Source organism: Perognathus longimembris, chromosome 2 (genome assembly GCF_023159225.1).
Source record: "Perognathus longimembris pacificus isolate PPM17 chromosome 2, ASM2315922v1, whole genome shotgun sequence".
Taxonomy (NCBI): Eukaryota; Metazoa; Chordata; class Mammalia; order Rodentia; family Heteromyidae; genus Perognathus; species Perognathus longimembris.
The window spans coordinates 88771754-88791351 of record NC_063162.1 but is presented as its reverse complement, the minus strand read 5'-3'; the positions used below and the strand labels follow the sequence as shown (position 1 = coordinate 88791351).

General features: G+C 37.0%; 2 protein-coding genes across 4 annotated transcripts in view; both read right to left on the bottom strand.

Moving 5' to 3' along the window:
* The window catches only part of Fam126a (family with sequence similarity 126 member A), a 98241-nt gene that overhangs the window by 7386 nt on the left and 71257 nt on the right, over positions 1 to 19598 (bottom strand). The window contains exon 11 of one of the 3 annotated variants that reach the window (XM_048339702.1): positions 14569 to 18806. The exons of 1 other annotated variant lie outside the window; for it this stretch is intronic. In XM_048339702.1, the coding sequence (XP_048195659.1) occupies positions 18232 to 18806 (575 nt within the window). In that variant the 3' untranslated portion in view covers positions 14569 to 18231. Of the gene's footprint in view, positions 1 to 14568; positions 18807 to 19598 lie in introns of those variants that run through there. One more of the 3 variants, XM_048339705.1, reaches the window with a different exon arrangement.
* LOC125346826 (60S ribosomal protein L35a-like) lies at positions 2230 to 2633 on the bottom strand. Its single transcript, XM_048339707.1, has one exon. The coding sequence runs from the start codon at positions 2598 to 2600 to the stop codon at positions 2268 to 2270; it is 333 nt and encodes a 110-aa protein (XP_048195664.1). The 5' UTR covers positions 2601 to 2633; the 3' UTR covers positions 2230 to 2267.

The window sequence follows — 19598 nt, the reverse complement described above, 5'->3', positions numbered from 1 at the left end:
GATTCAAAGAGAAATAAATTAGAAACAAGTAAAACAAGATGTCTAGAAAACCTCAGGTATTTGAAATTTAAATAACATGTTTCTAAATAAGCCATGTGTTAAAAAAAGAAACCAGAGTAGGGCTGGGGATATGGCTTAGTGGCAAGAGTGCTTGCCTCGTATACATGAGGCCCTAGGTTCAATTCCCCAGCACCACATATACAGAAAATGGCCAGAAGTGGCGCTGTGGCTCAAGTGGCAGAGTGCTAGCCTTGAGCAAGAAGAAGCCAGGGACAGTGCTCAGGCCCTGAGTCCAAGCCCCAGGACTGGCCAAAAAAAAAAAAGAAACCAGAAAGGAATTTAAAAATTATTTCATACTGAATGATAAACAACAACAAAACCTTAGCACATATGGTGAGACAAAGGACAAAGGGTGAATCCATACAACAATGGTACTCACAAGATACTATGTTGGAAATGAACTTTACAATTTGGGGGGGAGGAGATTGGTAGAGGAGCAAAAATGGGAAACAACAAGGGAGGGGCTAACAATGTTCAACAAAAAATATATCCATTATCTTGTTTATGTAACTGCAACCCCTCTGACATCATCCTTATAATAAAATAAAATTTAAAATTAAAATATATACATATATGGGAGGTTTAGGTACTGATGGCTCTTGTCTGTAATCCTAGCTTCTCAGGAGGCTGAGATCTGAGGATCGAGGTTCAAAGCCAGCCTGGGCAGGAAAGTTACTGAGGTTCTTACCTCTAACCACCAGAAAACCCAAAGTGGAGCTGTGGCTCAAATGGTAGGGCACTAACTAGCCTTCAGCAAAAGAGCCGTACACACACAAACACACACACACACACACACACACACACAACAAGGTAAACAGTAAAATGTAAAAACATGTCTCTTTAAATGCTTCTATTAGAAAAGAATTTTTGAAACTTTAAGCTAGCAGTAAATTCAAAATAAGCAAAGAGAAATAAAATTAAAAGTCAGCAAAATAGGAGACTAAAGGAAAACTCCATAATGCAAAAGCACATTCTTTGCAAACATCACCCTCGGGTCTGGGAATATGGCTTAGTGGCAAGAGTGCTTGCCTCATATACATGAAGCCCTGGGTTCAATTCCTCAGCACCACATATATACAAAAAAGCCAGAGGTGGCGCTGTGGCTCAGGTGGTAGAGTGTTAGCCTTGAGCAAAAAGAAGCCAGGGACAGTGCTCAGGCCCTGTGTTCAAGTACCAGGACTGGCAAAAAAAAAAAAGAAAAGAAAACATCACCCACAAAGAACTATTTTTTTTTTTTTTTGACAGTCCTGGGCCTTGGACTCAGAGCCTGAGCACTGTCCCTGGCTTCTTTTTGCTCAAGGATAGCACTCTGCCAACTTGAGCCACAGTGCCACTTCTGGCCTTTTCTATATATGTGGTGCTGAGGAATTGAACCTAGGGCGTCATGTCTACAAGGCAAGCACTCTTGCCACTAGGCCATATTTCCAGCCCCCACAAAGAACTATTGAAGCTAAAATTTAACTAATGCTGATGATGAGAATTTCTGAATGCCAGAAATCAATAACAGTTTAGTATTGACAAGAGATAAGCATCCAGATCCACAGAGCAGAATAGATCCCAAGAATACTATATATATGTATATATATATTTATATAGTTATATACACATATAACTATATATATAGCTGAATTTTTAAGTGGAAAAGCATTTAACATTCAATGGGAAAAGGCAAATATTTTGAGTTAATGGTGCTGGAATGACTTGATTTCTACATAAGGGAAAAATGCACACTGCTTATTCAAATCATGTCCAAATTGAATCAAGCTACGTAGCAGACAACTGCAGAACCTAAAACTATAAAACTTGTAGACGAAAACATACAAGAAAAGTTTTGTGACCCTAGAATATATGTTCTTACAGTGCTAAAATATATACTTAGGTATATATACTTAGGTATAAAATATATACTTAGGTATGACAGGAGAAAAACTAATGTATGCCAATAGATATTTTAATCTTTGTGAAACTAAAAGTGCTCACATTCATTAAGCTAGATCACAGTAAATATCAATCCCCAGCAAGAGAAGGGGAGACATAGTCCAAAAAGAAATGCACTCTATCTGACTTATGTAACTGTAAACCCTCTGTAGGTAAACATGTAATAAGGACTGGCCAAAATCCCAACTAATGTCTATTCAACATTAGCTTTTCTACTTTTTTTTTTTTTTTACAAGAGCACAGATTTATTTTATTTAATTTCCATTAGTTTAAATTCGGGAGGGGTACAGCATCACACGGATTCTGTGTCCAATGGCCTTAGCAGGAAGGTTGCTTCGGAATTTGGCATGGACCATGCCACTGTTTCCATGAGCACGAGTTACCTTTCCCCAGATTACTCTGGTTTTATTAGGTTTGCCGCCAGGAGTCACTGTGTTATTTTTTGCTTTGTATACATAAGCACATCTCTTGCCCAAGTAGAAATCGGTATCACCTCGGGCATAGACACCTTCAATTTTAAGGAGAGCAGTGTGCTCCCTTTGGTTCCGGAGACCACGCTTACAGCCAGCAAAAATGGCCTTGCACCACAGCCTTCCAGACATTTTGCCTTTTCGAAGTCCTGTTCCTAGAAGGCCTCCACAGGCTCCAAGATGGCGGAGAGAGCTAGCTTTTCTACTTGTATAAGTCAACTTTCTTTTAATATGAGAAAATGAGACTAGACAGAATAAAAGGTTTTTTGTTTCCTAGGCCTTGGACTAAGGGCCTGAGCACTGTCCCTGGCTTCGTTTTCACTCTGCCACAGCGCCACTTCTAGCCGTTTTCTATATATGTGGTGCTGAGGAATTGAACCCAGGGCTTCATGTACATGAGGCAAGCATTCTTGCCACTGGGCCATATTCCCAGCCCAAGATATACATATTCTTTATGTATGTTCATTCAATTACAAACCAAGAACTGGCAGAAATTATATTTCTATCAGTTATGTTTTATTACAGTAAAGTAACTAAATAGGATACATTTCTGTGTTTCTCTATTTTGAGTACTTGGGTTTTCCTTTAAATGACAGCTGGTAACATTTAAAAACAAGGCTAAAGAAATAACTGTGTGAAGTTTTTGTTTACAAGGGTTTTGGTTCCCAGAGTGGAGAAAATTACTTTCATGACCTTTCACTGTATGACAGCATTTGGAAATAATTACTCACACTGGATCATAATGATTGCCACCTGTTTGATGGCTGCTTTGAGGCCCTAATCTTAGAGGGAGCAAGGGAATGTTTGAGAACAGCATTCATTGTGTTGGTTTTGTTTTGGCTCAAGTCATCTATTGCTAATCATAAGCAATTATGCTGGTTCTAGATTTCTATTTTTTTTATAGACCTTAACAATCTATCTTTATGTAAATGACAAGGTATTTCTCTCTTAAAATCATCCAAAAGACCAATCACTTACTTTTCTCATGAAGTCAACTTAGAATCCTTAGATGTGATATATCCTTGAAGGACATTCTGACTGTTTCTGGTGACATGTTACTTCAAAGCAAAACAAAATCTCCACCCTGTTTTTCAAAAACCAGCATCAAGAGCTAGAAGAAACAACTGTATTTGAAGATTGACTATTGATATTATTGTAGAAGGTACTTAAATATTACTTTTAAAATAAGAGAAAAAGCTGTGTTTGCCAAGAAGCACCTACTACCATTTTCCATCAGAAATTTCCCCTCACATCACCCAGCCTCAGCAGCCAGAACACCACACCTCTTTGTCCATAGAAATAAAGGTAAAAATTGACATTGAGGAAACTGGTAGAGGAACCAGACACCTAGTACATAGAATCACAATTTTATTAACTAGGTCACTCTACTAGCTAGCCTCACTTGCCTGGTTGCTCAAGTCTAACCTTTCTTTCCCTCCTTGCTTTGCTCCCTTCCTTCCTCTCTCCCTCTTTCCCTTTCTTTTCTTTCCTTTTTATTTTTCTTTCTCTTCTTTCTCTTTCCTTCTCTTTTTCTCTTTCTCTTCTAGCTACTTTCTTCTCCTTCCCCTTTTCTAATTATGGGAAATTCAATATGTCCATTCTCACTGTCATCTACTAAGCTATCACCTGCTGGCCCATCATGCTCCTTACCTCTAGAGGAGACCTTTTGTTAGCCAGACTCAACCTCAGAAGTTGTCCCCAAGGACAGGCAGACAGACAGAAATGGACAGTAATAGGAGATAAATGATTCTGGAAGTTTCCAAGAGTTTTGGACTCTTAAAGACCCATCTCCTTAGAACAGGGGCAAGAAGTCAGAGTTATGCTTCAGAGGATTTCCTCGGGAGGAGAGCAACATTTAAAAGAAAATCAATAGTTAAACCACAGGCCAGGTACTTTGCCAAAGATCAAGGGAAATGATAGCTAAGAAATGTCTTCTAGGTGTCCGAGCAAGCCTCAAAGTCTGTCCTCTGAAAGTGCTTCCACCAAAATATAAAGGGGGCAGCCTGAGGAGCAATTTATTCCCCAGGACAATTTTGGAAATAACAAAGAAATCAGCTGGTAATTCACGGAGCTTTATTATATCTTGTGACACCACGTGAAGCAGACATCTTAACAGAGTTGGTGAGTAGTATTGAAACAAAACCAATCAAATAAAAAGATCTAGGCAGAGAAGAGAAAATCAGTATTGAAGTCCCAACAATATATAGCTCAGTTAAATTATAATACAGGCCAATAAAGAGGAAAAATGACCCATTCATGAGAATAAAAGAAACTTCACATGAGAGAAACTGGATACTAGATACATCAAAGACTTTAATATAGCTAATATTCATTTTTACCAAAAACTCAGGGAAAAATGCATTTGAAGTTCTTATTTTTTCTTTTCTATCCCTCCCCACCCATTGCCGTATTTGATGTCTGTACCTTTTGTGTTGTATGTAGATTTATCTGATTTGTGGGAGGGGAAAGGGAAGCACAGAAATGGTGGGACAAAGGGTGAACCAATTCAGCAGTGATACTCACTAGACATACTGTTGAAAATGAACTATACAACATGGGGAAAAGCAGGGTCAGGAGGGAAAAATATTGAGAGAAAATGAGGGAAGGGGTGACATCATTCAAAAGAAATGTACTCAATACCTGACTTATGTAACTGTAACCCCTCTGCACATCTTTACACCTTTACAATAAAAAAAAGATTAAAAACAAAAGGAAGAATGTAGAGGCTGGTGCTGGTATCTCATGTCTGTAATCCTAGCTACTCAGGAGGCTGAGATCTGAGGATCATGGTTCAAAGCCAGCTCCAGCAGAAAAGTTTAGAAGACTCTTAACTCCAATTAATCACGAAAACAAAACAAAACAAAGCAGGAAGCGACTCAAGTGGTAAAGTGCTAGCCTTAAGCATAAATCTCAGAGATAGGCCTTGACCACGAGTTTGAGCCCTAGGACTAGCACGAAGGAAGGGAGGAAGGGAGGAAGGGAGGAAGGGAGGAAGGGAGGAAGGGAGGAAGGGAGGGAGGGAGGGAGGGAGGGAGGGAGGGAGGGAGGGAGGGAGGGAGGGAGGGAGAGAGATGGGCCTAGTACCTTTTCTTCCTTTGCTCCCCTGGCACCCCGTGCAGCAGCACTCACCAAATCCAGGGCTGAGTGAGCCAGGCCCACTTCTGTGCTTTATTCCCTCCTATAACCCAGCTCACCAAGTCCTCCTTGAGGTGGGTCTCCCTTTCTGTAGTAATATTTCCATTCTTATGCTGATTCTGATATCTTACTATGAATATGGTAAACTCCAGAACCATCACTAAGGGAAACAATTGTTAAGTGAATTAAAAACATTATGGTAGACAAAACTTACATAAAGCAAAAGAATGAGTGTAATAGACAAATTTACAAAAAGACATGAGACATATAGCAAACAAACACCAAAGTGGCAAATGTAAATCCAACTATATCTATAACACCAAATATGAATTATGAAAAGATTCGATTAACAGTAGAGATCATCAGACTAGATTTATAACAAGAATTTTGTAATGTCTTCAGAATACACATTTCAAATTAAACGAATAAAAGCAGGTAGAAAGCAAAAGCATAGGTAAAGATGTTTAACACAATTAGCAAACCTAAGAAAGCTGTAGTAGCTCAGTTTATATCATATAAACAGACTTTAAATTTAAAAAAAAATGTTGCAGAGAAACTTATGATAAAAGGATAAACCCATCACAGCCCATAGCAATCATACACATAGGAAGCCCCATTGAAGGGCTTGCAGGGAGGACTGTTTGCGGTTGATTAGCCACTTCTAGAATTCCCGTCCACCTGGAACCTCGAGCTGGCATCTTATTTGGAAATAGAGTCTTTGCAGATCAACCAAGTTGAAGTCATTGTGGGTTAGAGTGGAACCTAAATCCAGTGGCTAGGGTTTGTATAAGGTTGTGTGAGGACATACTGGGAGGAAGCCATGAGACAACAGAAGTAGACACTGGGACAATGCAGATACAAGTGGAGATGTGCCAGGAGCCACTAGAAATTAGGAAGAAGGAGAGATTCTCTCAGCCTTCAACGGTGCATGCTCCTGATTTCAGACAGATTCCAGAAGCTGTTTTAAGCCTTACAGGTCACACTAATTTATTATAAAAGCTCTGGCAAACTAATATTCCACCTTGAATTATTGTAACTAATCTGTTTATCTTCTACATGGGTTACCACATCCATTATGAAAGTGGGAGATTGAGGTTTCTATTATCATTCAATTGTCTGCTTCTCCTTTGCATTTGGTCAATATTTTGTTTTATGCATTTTGAGGCTTTGCTGTTAAGTGTATAAACGTTTAAAATAGTTATATACTTAAGATATATTGACTTCTTTATTATTTTTCAATGCCTCTCTTTATGTAACATTTTATTTTTTGAAGGTATAATGGGCTGATAGTAGTACAGCCACCCTGACTCTCTCCTGGTTGCTGTTTGTATCTATGTATAATTTATGTGTGTGTGTGTGTGTGTGTGTGTGTGTATCTCACATATGGATATGTATATATAGAGAGAGAGATGATTAAAATTGGACCCAAGTCTTCACTTATGATAAGCATATACTTTGTCATTGAGCTTTATACTAGCCCCTCTTTGGGGGTATATTTTTACTTTTAACCCATTTAGTCTTGTGTCTTTGAATCTAAAGCATATCTCTTAAGGTCACTAAAGCTTTTTAAAATTCAGCCTGATAGTTGGGTGTGGTGGGACACACTTATAATCAGCAATCAGGAGGCTGAGGCAGGAGGATCACAAGTTCAAAGCTAGCCTAGAGAGATCCAGGTCAACCTGGGCTACACAGTGACACCTTGCTTTAAAAAAATCACCAGGTTTAAAAAGACAATCAGAACTTTTTCTCTCATAAGGGGAAGCTAGAGCTAAACTATGATTGGACGCGATGACATATACATTTACACACAGACTAAAGGATGGTACACTTAGGGAAGGAATCCAAAGGTATAACTTATCTGAACAACTAAAGGACTGTTTATCAAAAGGAGTATCAGGAGGTGAGAACATGTTTTGGGGGAGAGGGCAATGCATGGGGCATGTAAATGGAGGGAGGAAGGGTGAGCAGCCATTTTACCAATGTACATTTCGTAAAAAATGTACTATGTAACTTGAGGGTATGGACTGATAGGGGAGATGAAGGAAATGATGGAAGGGGTGACATTGACCAAGAAATACTGTACTCATAACTTGAATTATAGAATTGTAATCTCATTGTAACCTCAACTAAATAATAATATAAAAATCATCCACCTCAATGAAAAATAGCAAATCCAACAATTTCAATTGTTGGCTCTTTTTTTCTAATCTGCTTAAACATGTATTCATATTCTTAATTTCAGGATTTGGTTTTTTGGGTTTTTTTGGCCAGTCCTGGGACTTGAACTCAGGGCCTGTGCACTGACCTTGGCTTCTTTTTGCTCAAGGCTAGCATTCTGCCACTTGAGCTATAGTGACACTTCTGGCCTTTTCTATATATGTGGTGCTGAGGAATCAAACCCAGGGCTTCATGTATGTGAGGGAAGCACTCTACCACTAGGCCATATGACCCCAGGTTTTATATTTTTCAATTCTAGAATTTTGAATTGATGTTTTCTTTTCTGTGAGAGAATATCTGGCTATATTTCCCAGGCTGGCCTTAAACTTGAAAGCTTCCCAAGTACTAAGATTACAGTTGTGGGCCCAGCTTTAATTGGCTCCCCCCCCCTTATTTTTATCACTACTTTATCTTTTAAATTTTATTGACAAGGTGATGTACAGAGGGGGTACAGTTACAGAATAAGGTAGTTAGTACATTTGTTGTCATATTTGTTACACCCTCCCTCATTTTTCTTTCCCTTCCCTAGTTCAGGTAAGCATATATGCAATACCCACTGTACCAAAATCATATACAGTAACCACATGGGGTACGTCAAAGGAAATTCATCTAGTACATTAAACATAACAATAAAATCCTCCTGTTTCCTTCTCTTGGTGTTCATTTTGCTTAGCCTCATCTTATATAATTGTATGTACATAGCTGTCAAGCTATTGTGATCCTCTGATAGGTCTATCCTAGACCTTTTTATGTTTGTTTAGTAATTGTTTGGTCTTAGATACATAATGTAAGGTTGCTGACCCAAACATGTGGAAATACCATTTGAAAATAAGTTTGTTATTTTGCAGACCTGGTCTCTACTGTTCTCCCACAACACTCCCCCCTAAGAATATGTGTTCTAGGCTTGTCTTGCTCAACATTATTTGCTCAAGATCTGACCATTTCCCTGCAAATACCATTATTTTATCATTCCTAATCACTATGTAGTTTTTCATTGTGCACAGGTACCACATTTTTGGACCCATTCATCTGTAGTGGGGCATTGGGGTTGTTTTCATATTTTGGCTATTGTGAATTGTGCAGCAATAAACATGAATGTGCAGATGTCTTTATGGTCTCCTGGGACCTGTTGTTCAGGATAGATGCCTAGGAGTGCTATGGCTGGGTCATAGGGTATGTCTATGCTGAGTTTTTTGAAGAATCAAAGTGGTTGTACTAGTTTGTACTAGTTTGCACTCCCACCAACAGTGGAAAAGGGTTCCTCTTTCTCCACATCCCCTCCAGCATTTGTTGTTGCCTGAGTTCAGAGTATAGGCTATTCTAACTGGAGTGAGGTGGTATCTCAGGGTTGTTTTTATTTGCATTTCCTTTACTGCCAGAGATGTTGAACATTTCCTCATGTTTCTTTGCCATTTTTATTTCTTCTCCTGTGAAGTCTCTCTTTAGCTCCTTTGCCCATTTAATAATTGGTTTACTGAGTTTGGAGGTGGTTAGTTTCTTGAGTTCTCTGTAGATGATGGATATTAAGCCTTTGTCTGTTGCTGTGCTGGTGAAGATCCTTTCCCATATGGTTGGCTGTCTTTTTAGTTTAGTGACTATGTCTTTAGCATGCAGAAACTTTTTATTTTGTAGTAGTCCCATTTGTTGAGTCTCTCCCCTATCTGTTGTGCCCCTGGGACTCTGTTCAGGAAGTTCCGGCCTGTGCCTATAAGTTCTAGTGTCTTTCCTACTCTGTCCTTGAGTAGTTTCAGGGTTTCAGGTGTGATGTTAAGGTCCTTAATCCATTTTGAGTCGATCTTGGTGCATGGTGATAAGTTAGGGCCCATCTTGAGTTTTCTGTGTGTGGCTGCCGAGTTTTCCCAGCACCAGTAGTTGAAGAGGCAGTTTTTTCCATTGTATGTACTACTTTATCTTTTTGTATTAGCTTATGTTACACAGGGGGTGATATTGTTACATTGCCACATTAATGCTGTATTCCAATCAACCTCACTGCTTCTATCACTCACCATGTTCCCCACCCTGCCCCCTAAAACAACAACAACAAAAAGCCAGACAGGCTTGATTATTCCATTTTCATAGGTACCACTAATCTACTTAAATAGTATTCAACATCTTCATCCTCACAGCCAGTCAACTCCTTCCAACTAGTACTCAACTACCCTCTTAACCCCAACTGAGCAACAGTCCCATTGAGTATCTCCATGCTGCCCTCATCTAACTGGCTTTACAAATGACTGACACATTTCTCATGAAATTCTTCATCTTGATTAACCTTTTTATTTTTTTTTCTGATACTGGGTCTTAAACTTGGTCTGAACACTGTCCCTGAGCTTTTCTTCACTCGTGGCCAGCATTTGAAAACACAACTACATGTCTGGCTTTTTGGTGGTTAACTGGAGATAAAAGTCTCATGGGAAGAGGGATTTGTGGTTCAGGTGATGAGCACTAGTCAATGAGCAAAAAAAAAAAAAAAAAACAGGTACTGAGTTTGAGTCCCAAATCTCAGACCAAAAAATAAATTAAAAAAGTCCATGGACTTCCTGCTTAGACTGGCTTTAAACTGTGATTCTTAGACCTTAGCCTCCTAAGTAGTCAGGATTACAGGTGTCAGGAACCAGTGCCTGGCAATTAAGCCTAGTTTTAAGTCTATCTCTGCTAATACTAGTAACCAGGTCAACCAGTAATGTTTTTTATTTCATTTTCATTATTTTTAGCATTCTTGTAATTTTTGACTTAATGCCTGAAATTATATATGGAAACTGTATCCAGAAATGGAATACTTTATTTCCTGGTGGAAATAAGACAGAGTGGGGAATAGATCACGTTAATCCAATCAATAATTCAGTTGATTTGAACCAGGTTGCAATTTTTATAAGGCTTATGTGGATTCTTCTCTGTTCTGGAGTATCGCTCTCTGGAGTTCTGTTTTGTGCTTGTTTGTTATTGGGGATTGCTCTGGAGCTTTGTACATGCTAAGCAAGCCTTCTAGCACTCAGTTGTCTGCCAGCCTTCTCCAGAGATTGTAAATGAGATCTGGAATTCATTAGGTTTCTATCACTTTCTCAAGGTGAAGTCTTTCTGCTTCAAGGAATTTTGTAAATTCAGCAAGTACTCAAGGAGATAGGGATGTTTGCTTTCTCAAGTGCTGGTCGGTTTAGTAGACTTTAACTTTTTTGTCCCTCCAGTTCTGTGTGGTTGTCATAATCTGTTTGTTTCTCCGGTTCTTAGCAGCATTTTCTTCTTGGGCTATTTGCCCCAATTTGTGTCAAAAGCTGAACATAAAAGAAGTAGCTCAAAACTTCTGTCCTGGTTACCTTCTTTATTGTCTTTCAGAAAGAACCCCACCCCCCTCCCTGTGCCCATCAGTGATTTGGAAGAAGAAATTCACAGGACTCAGCATACAGTTTTTTCATGACTATAGTTTATTACTGCAAAACAATACAAAGCAAAATCAGCAAGGGGGAAAACACACATGGGGTGAAATCTGGAGAAAACTTGGCAAAAGCTTCCAATAATCCTTCCTCTGTGGAATCACACAAAATTCACTAAACCCCTCCAATATTGAATTGTGATATGTATGAGATCTGATCTGGTAAGGATACTTATTGAAAGCCACTTAGTGCCCAATTTGTGTTGGGAGCTAGTTTTGGAGGTGGCTTATGTCTAGCACATGACTTCAGACTCCCTAAGGCACTGAGCATACATAAGGTTGTTTGTATAAACAGTTGCACAGAATAAACCACCTGATCACTTAGGGAAGGATGGGAGCATTCTCATAATCCAGGTTCCCAGACACAAGTCAAAGCTCAGCCTTGAAAGCTGACCTATGTATTGTTTCTTATATGTTTGCGCTTTCTTGCACATTTGTTCTCTGAGATTTTAGCTCCTACAGTTGTAACTGCCTGGAAGTTCTTGAATAACTCCAAATAGGTTTTAGGCTATTTTATCCAATGTTGCTTGGTCTGCTGCAGAAGTCTGTTTATTTTTCCTTCTCTGTTGAACACTGCACTTGAGAAATGGTAGAACGCAAGGTTTAATGAGATGCCCCTTGCCCCCAGGGCACCTGGAGAATATCTTTAATACAATTTCATAAATTAAGATGATCTAAGGCTTCACTGAATTCCCTGAGTATGTTGCGTCTGTGGGAGAATTGTACTGTTGATTCACTTTTACTCCTGTGGTCAAGGTTCTTAAGGTCCTAACCCAAGCATAGACAATTCCTCAGTTCTTTCCCAGGAGTTCACCCAGTAGGCACTAGTATTCAACTTTTATCCTCCCACACTCTTGGAGCAGTTCAAAGCATAGCTTATTGGTTTATTCTTCTAGAATCAGCTATCTCCAGGACCTTCATCTAGAACCATCTTTGGGTTTTTGGGTTTTTTTTGTTTTGTTTTGTTTTGTTTGCCAGCCCTGGGGCTTGCACTCAGGGCCTGAGCACTGCCTCTGGCTTCTTTTTGCTCAAGGCTAGCAATCTACCTCTAGAGCCACAGCAACACTGTCAGCTTTTTCTGTTTATGTGGTGCTGAGGAATTGAACCTAGGGCACTCTACCACTAAGCCACATTCCCAGCCCCTAGAACCATCTCTCATGGGGTTATAAGAGCACACTCTATTCTTACCAAGTAACAGAACCCTGCATAGTGCTGCTTGAATAAACGGGCGCAGTGTTTCCTTCTTTATGGAAATGGAATGTAGATTGTTTCTTAGTGCAGGTGTAGTTTGTAGATTTTCTTTCTGCCTTGTTGTCTCCTTCTTGCAAACATTTCCTGCCTCTTCAAATCCAACTTGGTTGATATAAATGAATTAAAATCCTTAAGAAATATACATGGAAATAATGTACAGTCCCATCCATTGTCTCAGAACTAATGATTTTCTCCACACCAGTGCCAATACCAGTTTCAATCTTTATCAACTTGACAGGTTCAAAACTTAATTTCTAATACCATTTTATTGTTATTATTAAGGTATTGTACAGAAGAGTTATCATTTTTAATTTGCTTTTTAACCATATTTTTAGTACCTGAATAACTAGCATTCAGCTTAACAATGAACTGCAAAATAGATTATTCGTAACACTTTCGTTTTATTTTACTTTAAAACCTAACCCTATAAGAAATATGGGATGAATGAATTCCTGCTTGGTAGTGCTTATTTACTATCATCTTTTACTAAATGTTATTTTTAAAAAGTGAGAGTTCAGTGTTTTGAGGTTTAGCTTTGTCAGTAGCAACAAAGTGACCTCAAATGGGTCAGCTACCCTTTTGAAAGCTTCAGTTTCCTCTTCTGTAAATGGGGGTTCTATTCATTTTATAATTGTTTGACTGTGAAATGACTTCATAATTTTAGTTACAAATATTAGCCATTACTACCACCACAGTAACAATGCAAGGGAAATTATTGAATGACTAAAATGGATTATAGTCCTTCTTTATACCTATATAATAATAATAATGTTAGCAAAATTGTATAGTACTATATAATAAATAAGTTAAGTCAACTATCAGGAGTCCTGAAGCCACTAAGAAGAGTTTGCAATTAATAGAGCTTACACACTTACTATGAAATTTGGTCTGGGCTTGGTTTTCTACAGGCTTTCTCCTCCTATCATTATCTATTTTTATTTTCTTATATTTGTCAACAAAGGGAAGACTTTCATATTACAAACCTAATTTGTTCTATACCATGTGGATGATGCTTATACTGAATATTTACACAATAGCTTCTACAAGTCCTCTTCTAAGCGTAACACAGAAAATATTTACTAAATTACTTAGTTCTTTAGATTATGTATTATCCAAATACATAATCAACTGCTCACCAAAATTTTGACATGATCATGTTTTTAAGTATTTACAATGCAATCCAAGCATTGAAATTTCCTATTGCAAATAAATGAATTTCTAAACATTCAAAACTAGTTTTTGATTCCTTTCCAAGGCTAACACCAACACAACCTATTCACTTAATACCTACCATTTACAAGGTCCTTTGCTAGGCACTAGGATATATAATGTCCACACACAAGAGATAAACTCATATTAAAGTTAAAAGATCAAGAGATGTTATCTAAACTTGCCTGTGTTTCTGGTAGGACAAGTAATCAGCCATTGCTGTGTGGCCATGGAGCTCCTCTTCTTTGATGGACACTAACTTCTGATGCTCCTTATCTCTAGGCCATGTAAACCACAAAGCCGGGAATAAGATGTCACTGTCCTGAGCTTAGCCCCAGCAGCTCTCAATGGCTCCACTCATCTAAGTCTTCCTCCTTTGCTTTCTTTCTCCATACCATGACAATTGCAACTTTTTAGAGTAACTTTTTAATGAATAAAATAATCTGGAAAAATATTTTTACAGTTTTTATTTCAATAAAACAACAGGCAACACTTGATATATAAAGTACTACATATGGAGATCATTTACACAAATGTACAAAACTTCAAAAAAGCTAAACTACAGTTTATTTCCATAGCCTTAAAAAGGTCAGGAACACATAAAAATAGCCAGTCATGTTTATTCTTTAGGAATGTAAAATCTAGGAACACAGTTAGAAACAAGAATATTTGCTGGGAAAAAATATCAATACATGTCTGAGAAAGTAGGAAGTACACAAGATACCCCATATGAAAAGAAACAACAGAATGTGAACTAGAATCTTGACACTAGTAAAAAGCACATATTCAGACACAGGTGCACTAGCATCCTGTTATAAAAAACACAGTACATCTTGAAAATGTTCACTATTAGTCTTCCTAGATAAACACAAGCTACAAAGTACAAAGAAGACAACATACTAATGTGCTCTGATAAAAATTTAACAATATTTAATGTAAATCTCAATCACTGTAAATACTCAGTACAATTTCACTAAGCAATAAACCTAAAAGCATAAATTCATGCTAAAGAATTAGAGAGCTCTAACTTTTCATTCCAAGACTAGGAAGACACTATTATACATTATCCTCTATCTACAGTGCTTAATTCAAGTACCTACAAAATTATTTGTATTTTTTAATTTTGAAAATATTTTTCAGTTACTCTACTTAAAATCTATTCTTTGATGTTCTTTTCTTTAATATAGATTTACTGTGCCTTTAGACCCAAATATTCACCCCAAGTATTAGTTTAAAATTACATCTCAGCGTAGATTTTGTTTTCCTTTAAAATTTAACAGCCTAAATACTTCAGTTATATTTTTTCTGGGCTTCGCAAAATCTTTTATATTTGCAATCACTTTCACTTATTTTGGTTTAAAATATATACATTTCCTTTTAGTTCAACTTTTGAAAAAAATGAGAGTAATGTTTGCTGAGCAGTTGCTTCACAGTTAAAAAGGGTGATGGAATATTGCTTTTTCAATACAAATTTTAGTTATCATGTAAGTACTAAAATTTTATACTTGACATTTCTACCTTTAAAAGTTCTGGTGATGTACAAGGGACCTCAGGGGTGCTTACTTGCAGTTTCAGAGTGAGAAAGGCAGACGCTTGCCTTGAGTGTTTTGGAACAATCCCAGCTTGTATTCCTAGAAGCTAGTGCTGGGTCCAGCTTCACTGGAACACCCAGGCAGCTGTTTTAAGTGCCATAGGCTGGGTGATTTCAAGCATCCATTCAGGTTTAAAATGTGGAATGGAGCTGTGATACCTTGATAAAAAGTGTGATGATGCTGGTTACACAGATCTGTGACCACAGCATTGTTATAGGAAAGAGACCCACAAAGCCAGCCCACCATTCAAACTTGAAAGGTTGAGTGGAAAAATAGTAAGGATAAGAACAGTTTTTCCACAGTATACGATCTCCAATTTTATAACTGCTATAAAACTTTCAATGTGTAATCCCCATTGAAAATATTATCAAAGGTACTATACGTGGCTTTTATTAATATATTTCATGCTCCAAAAATCAATTGGTGCAAGTCATTTGGAGCAAAATTAGAATTACTCCAGTGAGTAACCCTCAGAGATTTTTTTTACAAAAAGAATACACGTGCACAAATTTGTTGTGCATTGTGCAGAAATTTAAGTACAAAAGGGATCAACTTTCATACTTAAACTTGTAGGCATTTATACCTCTGATTTCACGTATGATTAACAAGAAAAAGAGAAACTTACATTTTCAATGCAGAAGTAAATGAGGACCATTACAAATTCAGACTTAGAAGATTTAATAAGTCATGTATCATGTTATTAAAAAGTTAATTAGCTGTCAGAAACAGTGAAGATTATAATGATCTAGTATGTAATATATTTGATTAGGCATTGTAAGACCACTGAGAGCCTACACATTAGACAAGTAATTGGTTTGCACTCTGACACTCTCTTCTCAAATATTAATGTTCATGAAAATCAGTTGGCACCTAATTGAAGTGCCAATTATGACTCAACAGTCTGGCCCTGAAATTCTGCATTTTTGACTAGAAAAAGTTTTTTAAAATACCAAAAATGAGGTTTCAATACAGTGGTAGAACATTAAAATCTCTCATTTGTGCCACCTAATGTTTCTTCAAACTTATTCTTTGTCCAAAAGCACCTAATTTGTTTAAATGCCAATATTTAAGTATTTTCTAATAATATCAATTGTTAGTAGCTAAGCATAGGGGAATTAAACAATTGTAAAAGACAATAGAAAATTCACAGTAACATTATACAGATATTTAAAATTATACACAGGATTACTATTAATCCAATAGCAACTTCACTGTCCAGTTGCCTTGTAACATTGGTTTACAATTTATATCAATAGCTCTTATTCCAGTCTGTTACTGGTATTAAAACTCACCAAATTAGATTTTGCTAAAAATTACATGGTATTCATTCTAATATGTAATCTAGTTTTTCATGATTTCTGAAGAATGAGGTTTAAACTGGCAGGCAACAAAACAGTTATGGTAAAAACTATTCAGAGTGTAAATGTTTAGGACTCACATATATACACATACATACACATACAAGTTTTACATATATTGAGCTGTGCAAATGCAGGGTTAAGGGGAAACTTCTAGGATGTTATCCCTGTGAGAGACCACGAAAGACCATTAAGAGTCACAGGGTACAGGAAATGGACATCTTCCTATCCTAGACCTTCCTCCCCAAAAGTTGACTCTCATCCTCACTCCAGCTTTTCTCCTTAGATTATTACTCAGAATTACTTAAATATACTCACTTTACAGGGAAGCTCAACTCTGCCCTAAATGACCACCACCAGCAAAAACAAAACTTCTTCCTTTTACAGGTCATAGAGTTCCCTAGAGCTACATACTTGTTTGTTTGCTTTTACTTTGTTAGTGTCACTATTTTTATTTTTTGGTAGGGGTAACTGTTCTTCCTACAATATAACAACTTAAAATAGACCTGCACAAAAACAAGAAACATTTCTTTTATGTTAACCTTAAGGACACGATTATAAACCCTAAATTAATATACAAATGTCTCTGTCCATATCTCACTACCTTCAATTTTTTCATTACATTTTATACATGAGAAATTTATCTAATTTCCTTCATTCACATACACTTCAATATTATACAGGTGACACTAATATCTTGACAGCTGTGTTGCAAGATTTATAATGGTCTCCAGAAAATCTTCAGTGATGTGTACTCTGAATAACAGGCATCCAACCTAACTAGGATTTCCAAAATCAAGCAGCAAGGTCAGTCAGCTTTATGGTCTACTCTACCCTAGGAACTTGGAGATCTTTTTACCTGCTGAATACAGATCAAACACTTCAATATATCTACCATCAGTCTGATTTTTGACATAAAGTATGTTCAAAGATAACAACAGAAATGTATCAACTCATCTCCTGGAATCACACCATAGTTCAGGTACTGAATGTTAGGCATTTCCCAGCACTTTGAACACAAACTGTTCTAATTAGAACACAAACTGTTCTAATCTTAAAGATGATCTGACTACAAACATTTTTATCAGGCACTTTTCATTCTCATCATTTTTGTTTTCTCACATGCCTGTTTTTCAGGCCAGCTCTGGAATTCTGGGACTGGATCCTCTCCCTCATGCCTTATAACAGTTACCTTATATAGAGACCCTGCTTTGACACCTAAGGGCATTGGTATAACAAGCAAACTGACAATCTCACATGGTTGTAACCAACTTCATCAGACAACTTGACAAAATTTATTGTCACACTGACATCTTAGGGCAACAGTATCAAATAACAAATAAAAAGAAAAAAAAAAACAAGGACTCAAACCAAGGAGGTAAATATAACCAAGAAATAATAAAACCATATTTAGCTTGCTGTAAAGTAGACATTCCCTCATAAAGTCAAAGGAGCCTTTGGAATTTAGGACACCAGGGCTCCTGACAGTAATAGGCATGAAAGACCAGAGACACTTTCATAAAGAAGTAGTCACATTTACAGATTTACTGGAGAAAAAAATATGTTATGAATTAATCTGTGGACAGAGTAATGCTAATACTAGGAGGTCTCTGTTGACCTTCTTGATATTTCATTGGAAGTTCAGTCCTTTCTGAAACATAAATAAGCTTTTCTTCTTGGAGACTACAAGCAGAAAACCTATTGGCATCTGTCCCAGTGCCACAACCAGCAACAGATGCTGGGTTATGTGGAACTGTGACACCACTGACCTGTTCAAAGGATTTACTAAATACAGTTGCCGCAGTCTTAGCCAAACCATGGCTACTGGGCTTAGGTAGGGACTGGCTGGTGGTTAAAGTTAGTCTCTTCAAAGAGAGAAGCTCAAGATTCTCACTTTGGGCTCTCTGAGTCTGTTTTCGAGCAAAGTGATCTTTACAAGATTCCCCAGTAGTTTCTTTTTCTTTTACTCCAGTTTTGCTTCCTCCTGACCGTCTCTGGTTCTTTCCTACACTTGTCTTGTTACTACAATTGTGACTACTGTTTGATAAACCCGACTGGCTGGTACTAGACGCAGCCCTGGAATAAAATCCCTCGTCAACTTCAGATATGTCCATCAGTTCTTCTTGACCTGTTAATTCTGTATTTCCTAAACAGAGAAATGACAAAGATTAATTAACATTAAGTATCTTAAGCCATCCTCAGATCTATACCAAATCAATTATATTTGTCAATTATACTTTAAGCATAATTTTACAAAGCGTTAGATTATAAAAATCAAAGGATAAATCAAAAAATTTTATTAAATGTCAAAATATTTCATTGTAACTGAATTGTAACAGTAATGTATAGTGCATTGAACAGTAATTTATAGTGCATTGAACAAAATACATGCCATAAACCACATCCCATTGTGTTTTTAGAAAGTTTTCCTGTTATGCATGCAAAAGATCAGAAACAATTAGAAAAATTGCCATACATTAAAACTAGAGATAAATGCTCTATAATAGCAAAGCAGTATAAAATCAAAGCTCTTACCAAGAACTTTAAAAGAATAATATTACAATATTATAAAGTGATTTTAGAAGGTTGCATTCTCCACTCCAGATTATTTTACTAAAAATTTAAAAGACTATAAATGTTACAAAGTTCTATATACATTATAAAATTCTATATACAATTCTTTAATGATACTAATAATAAAAATAGAATTTTAGATACTAAAACATAAGCAGAAAATTACTTTGGAAGCAATTTTCTGCCTCATTTTCTGTATCAATTTACTTGGAGACAACATAGGTGTGACCATTCCAAAGAGCAGTAAGAATTCATTGAGAAGTTTTGTGATGCATAATTCATGCATTTTTATTATTAGATTACATGCAAAAATTTTGTGACTGTGACTGTTCTTAACATGCATCAGTGGCTCTTTGCTTTGAGA

Bases quoted from the DNA above. Each gene is read 5' to 3' on its own strand.
- LOC125346826 (XM_048339707.1), bottom strand. From the start codon at position 2,600: ATGTCTGGAAGGCTGTGGTGCAAGGCCATTTTTGCTGGCTGTAAGCGT.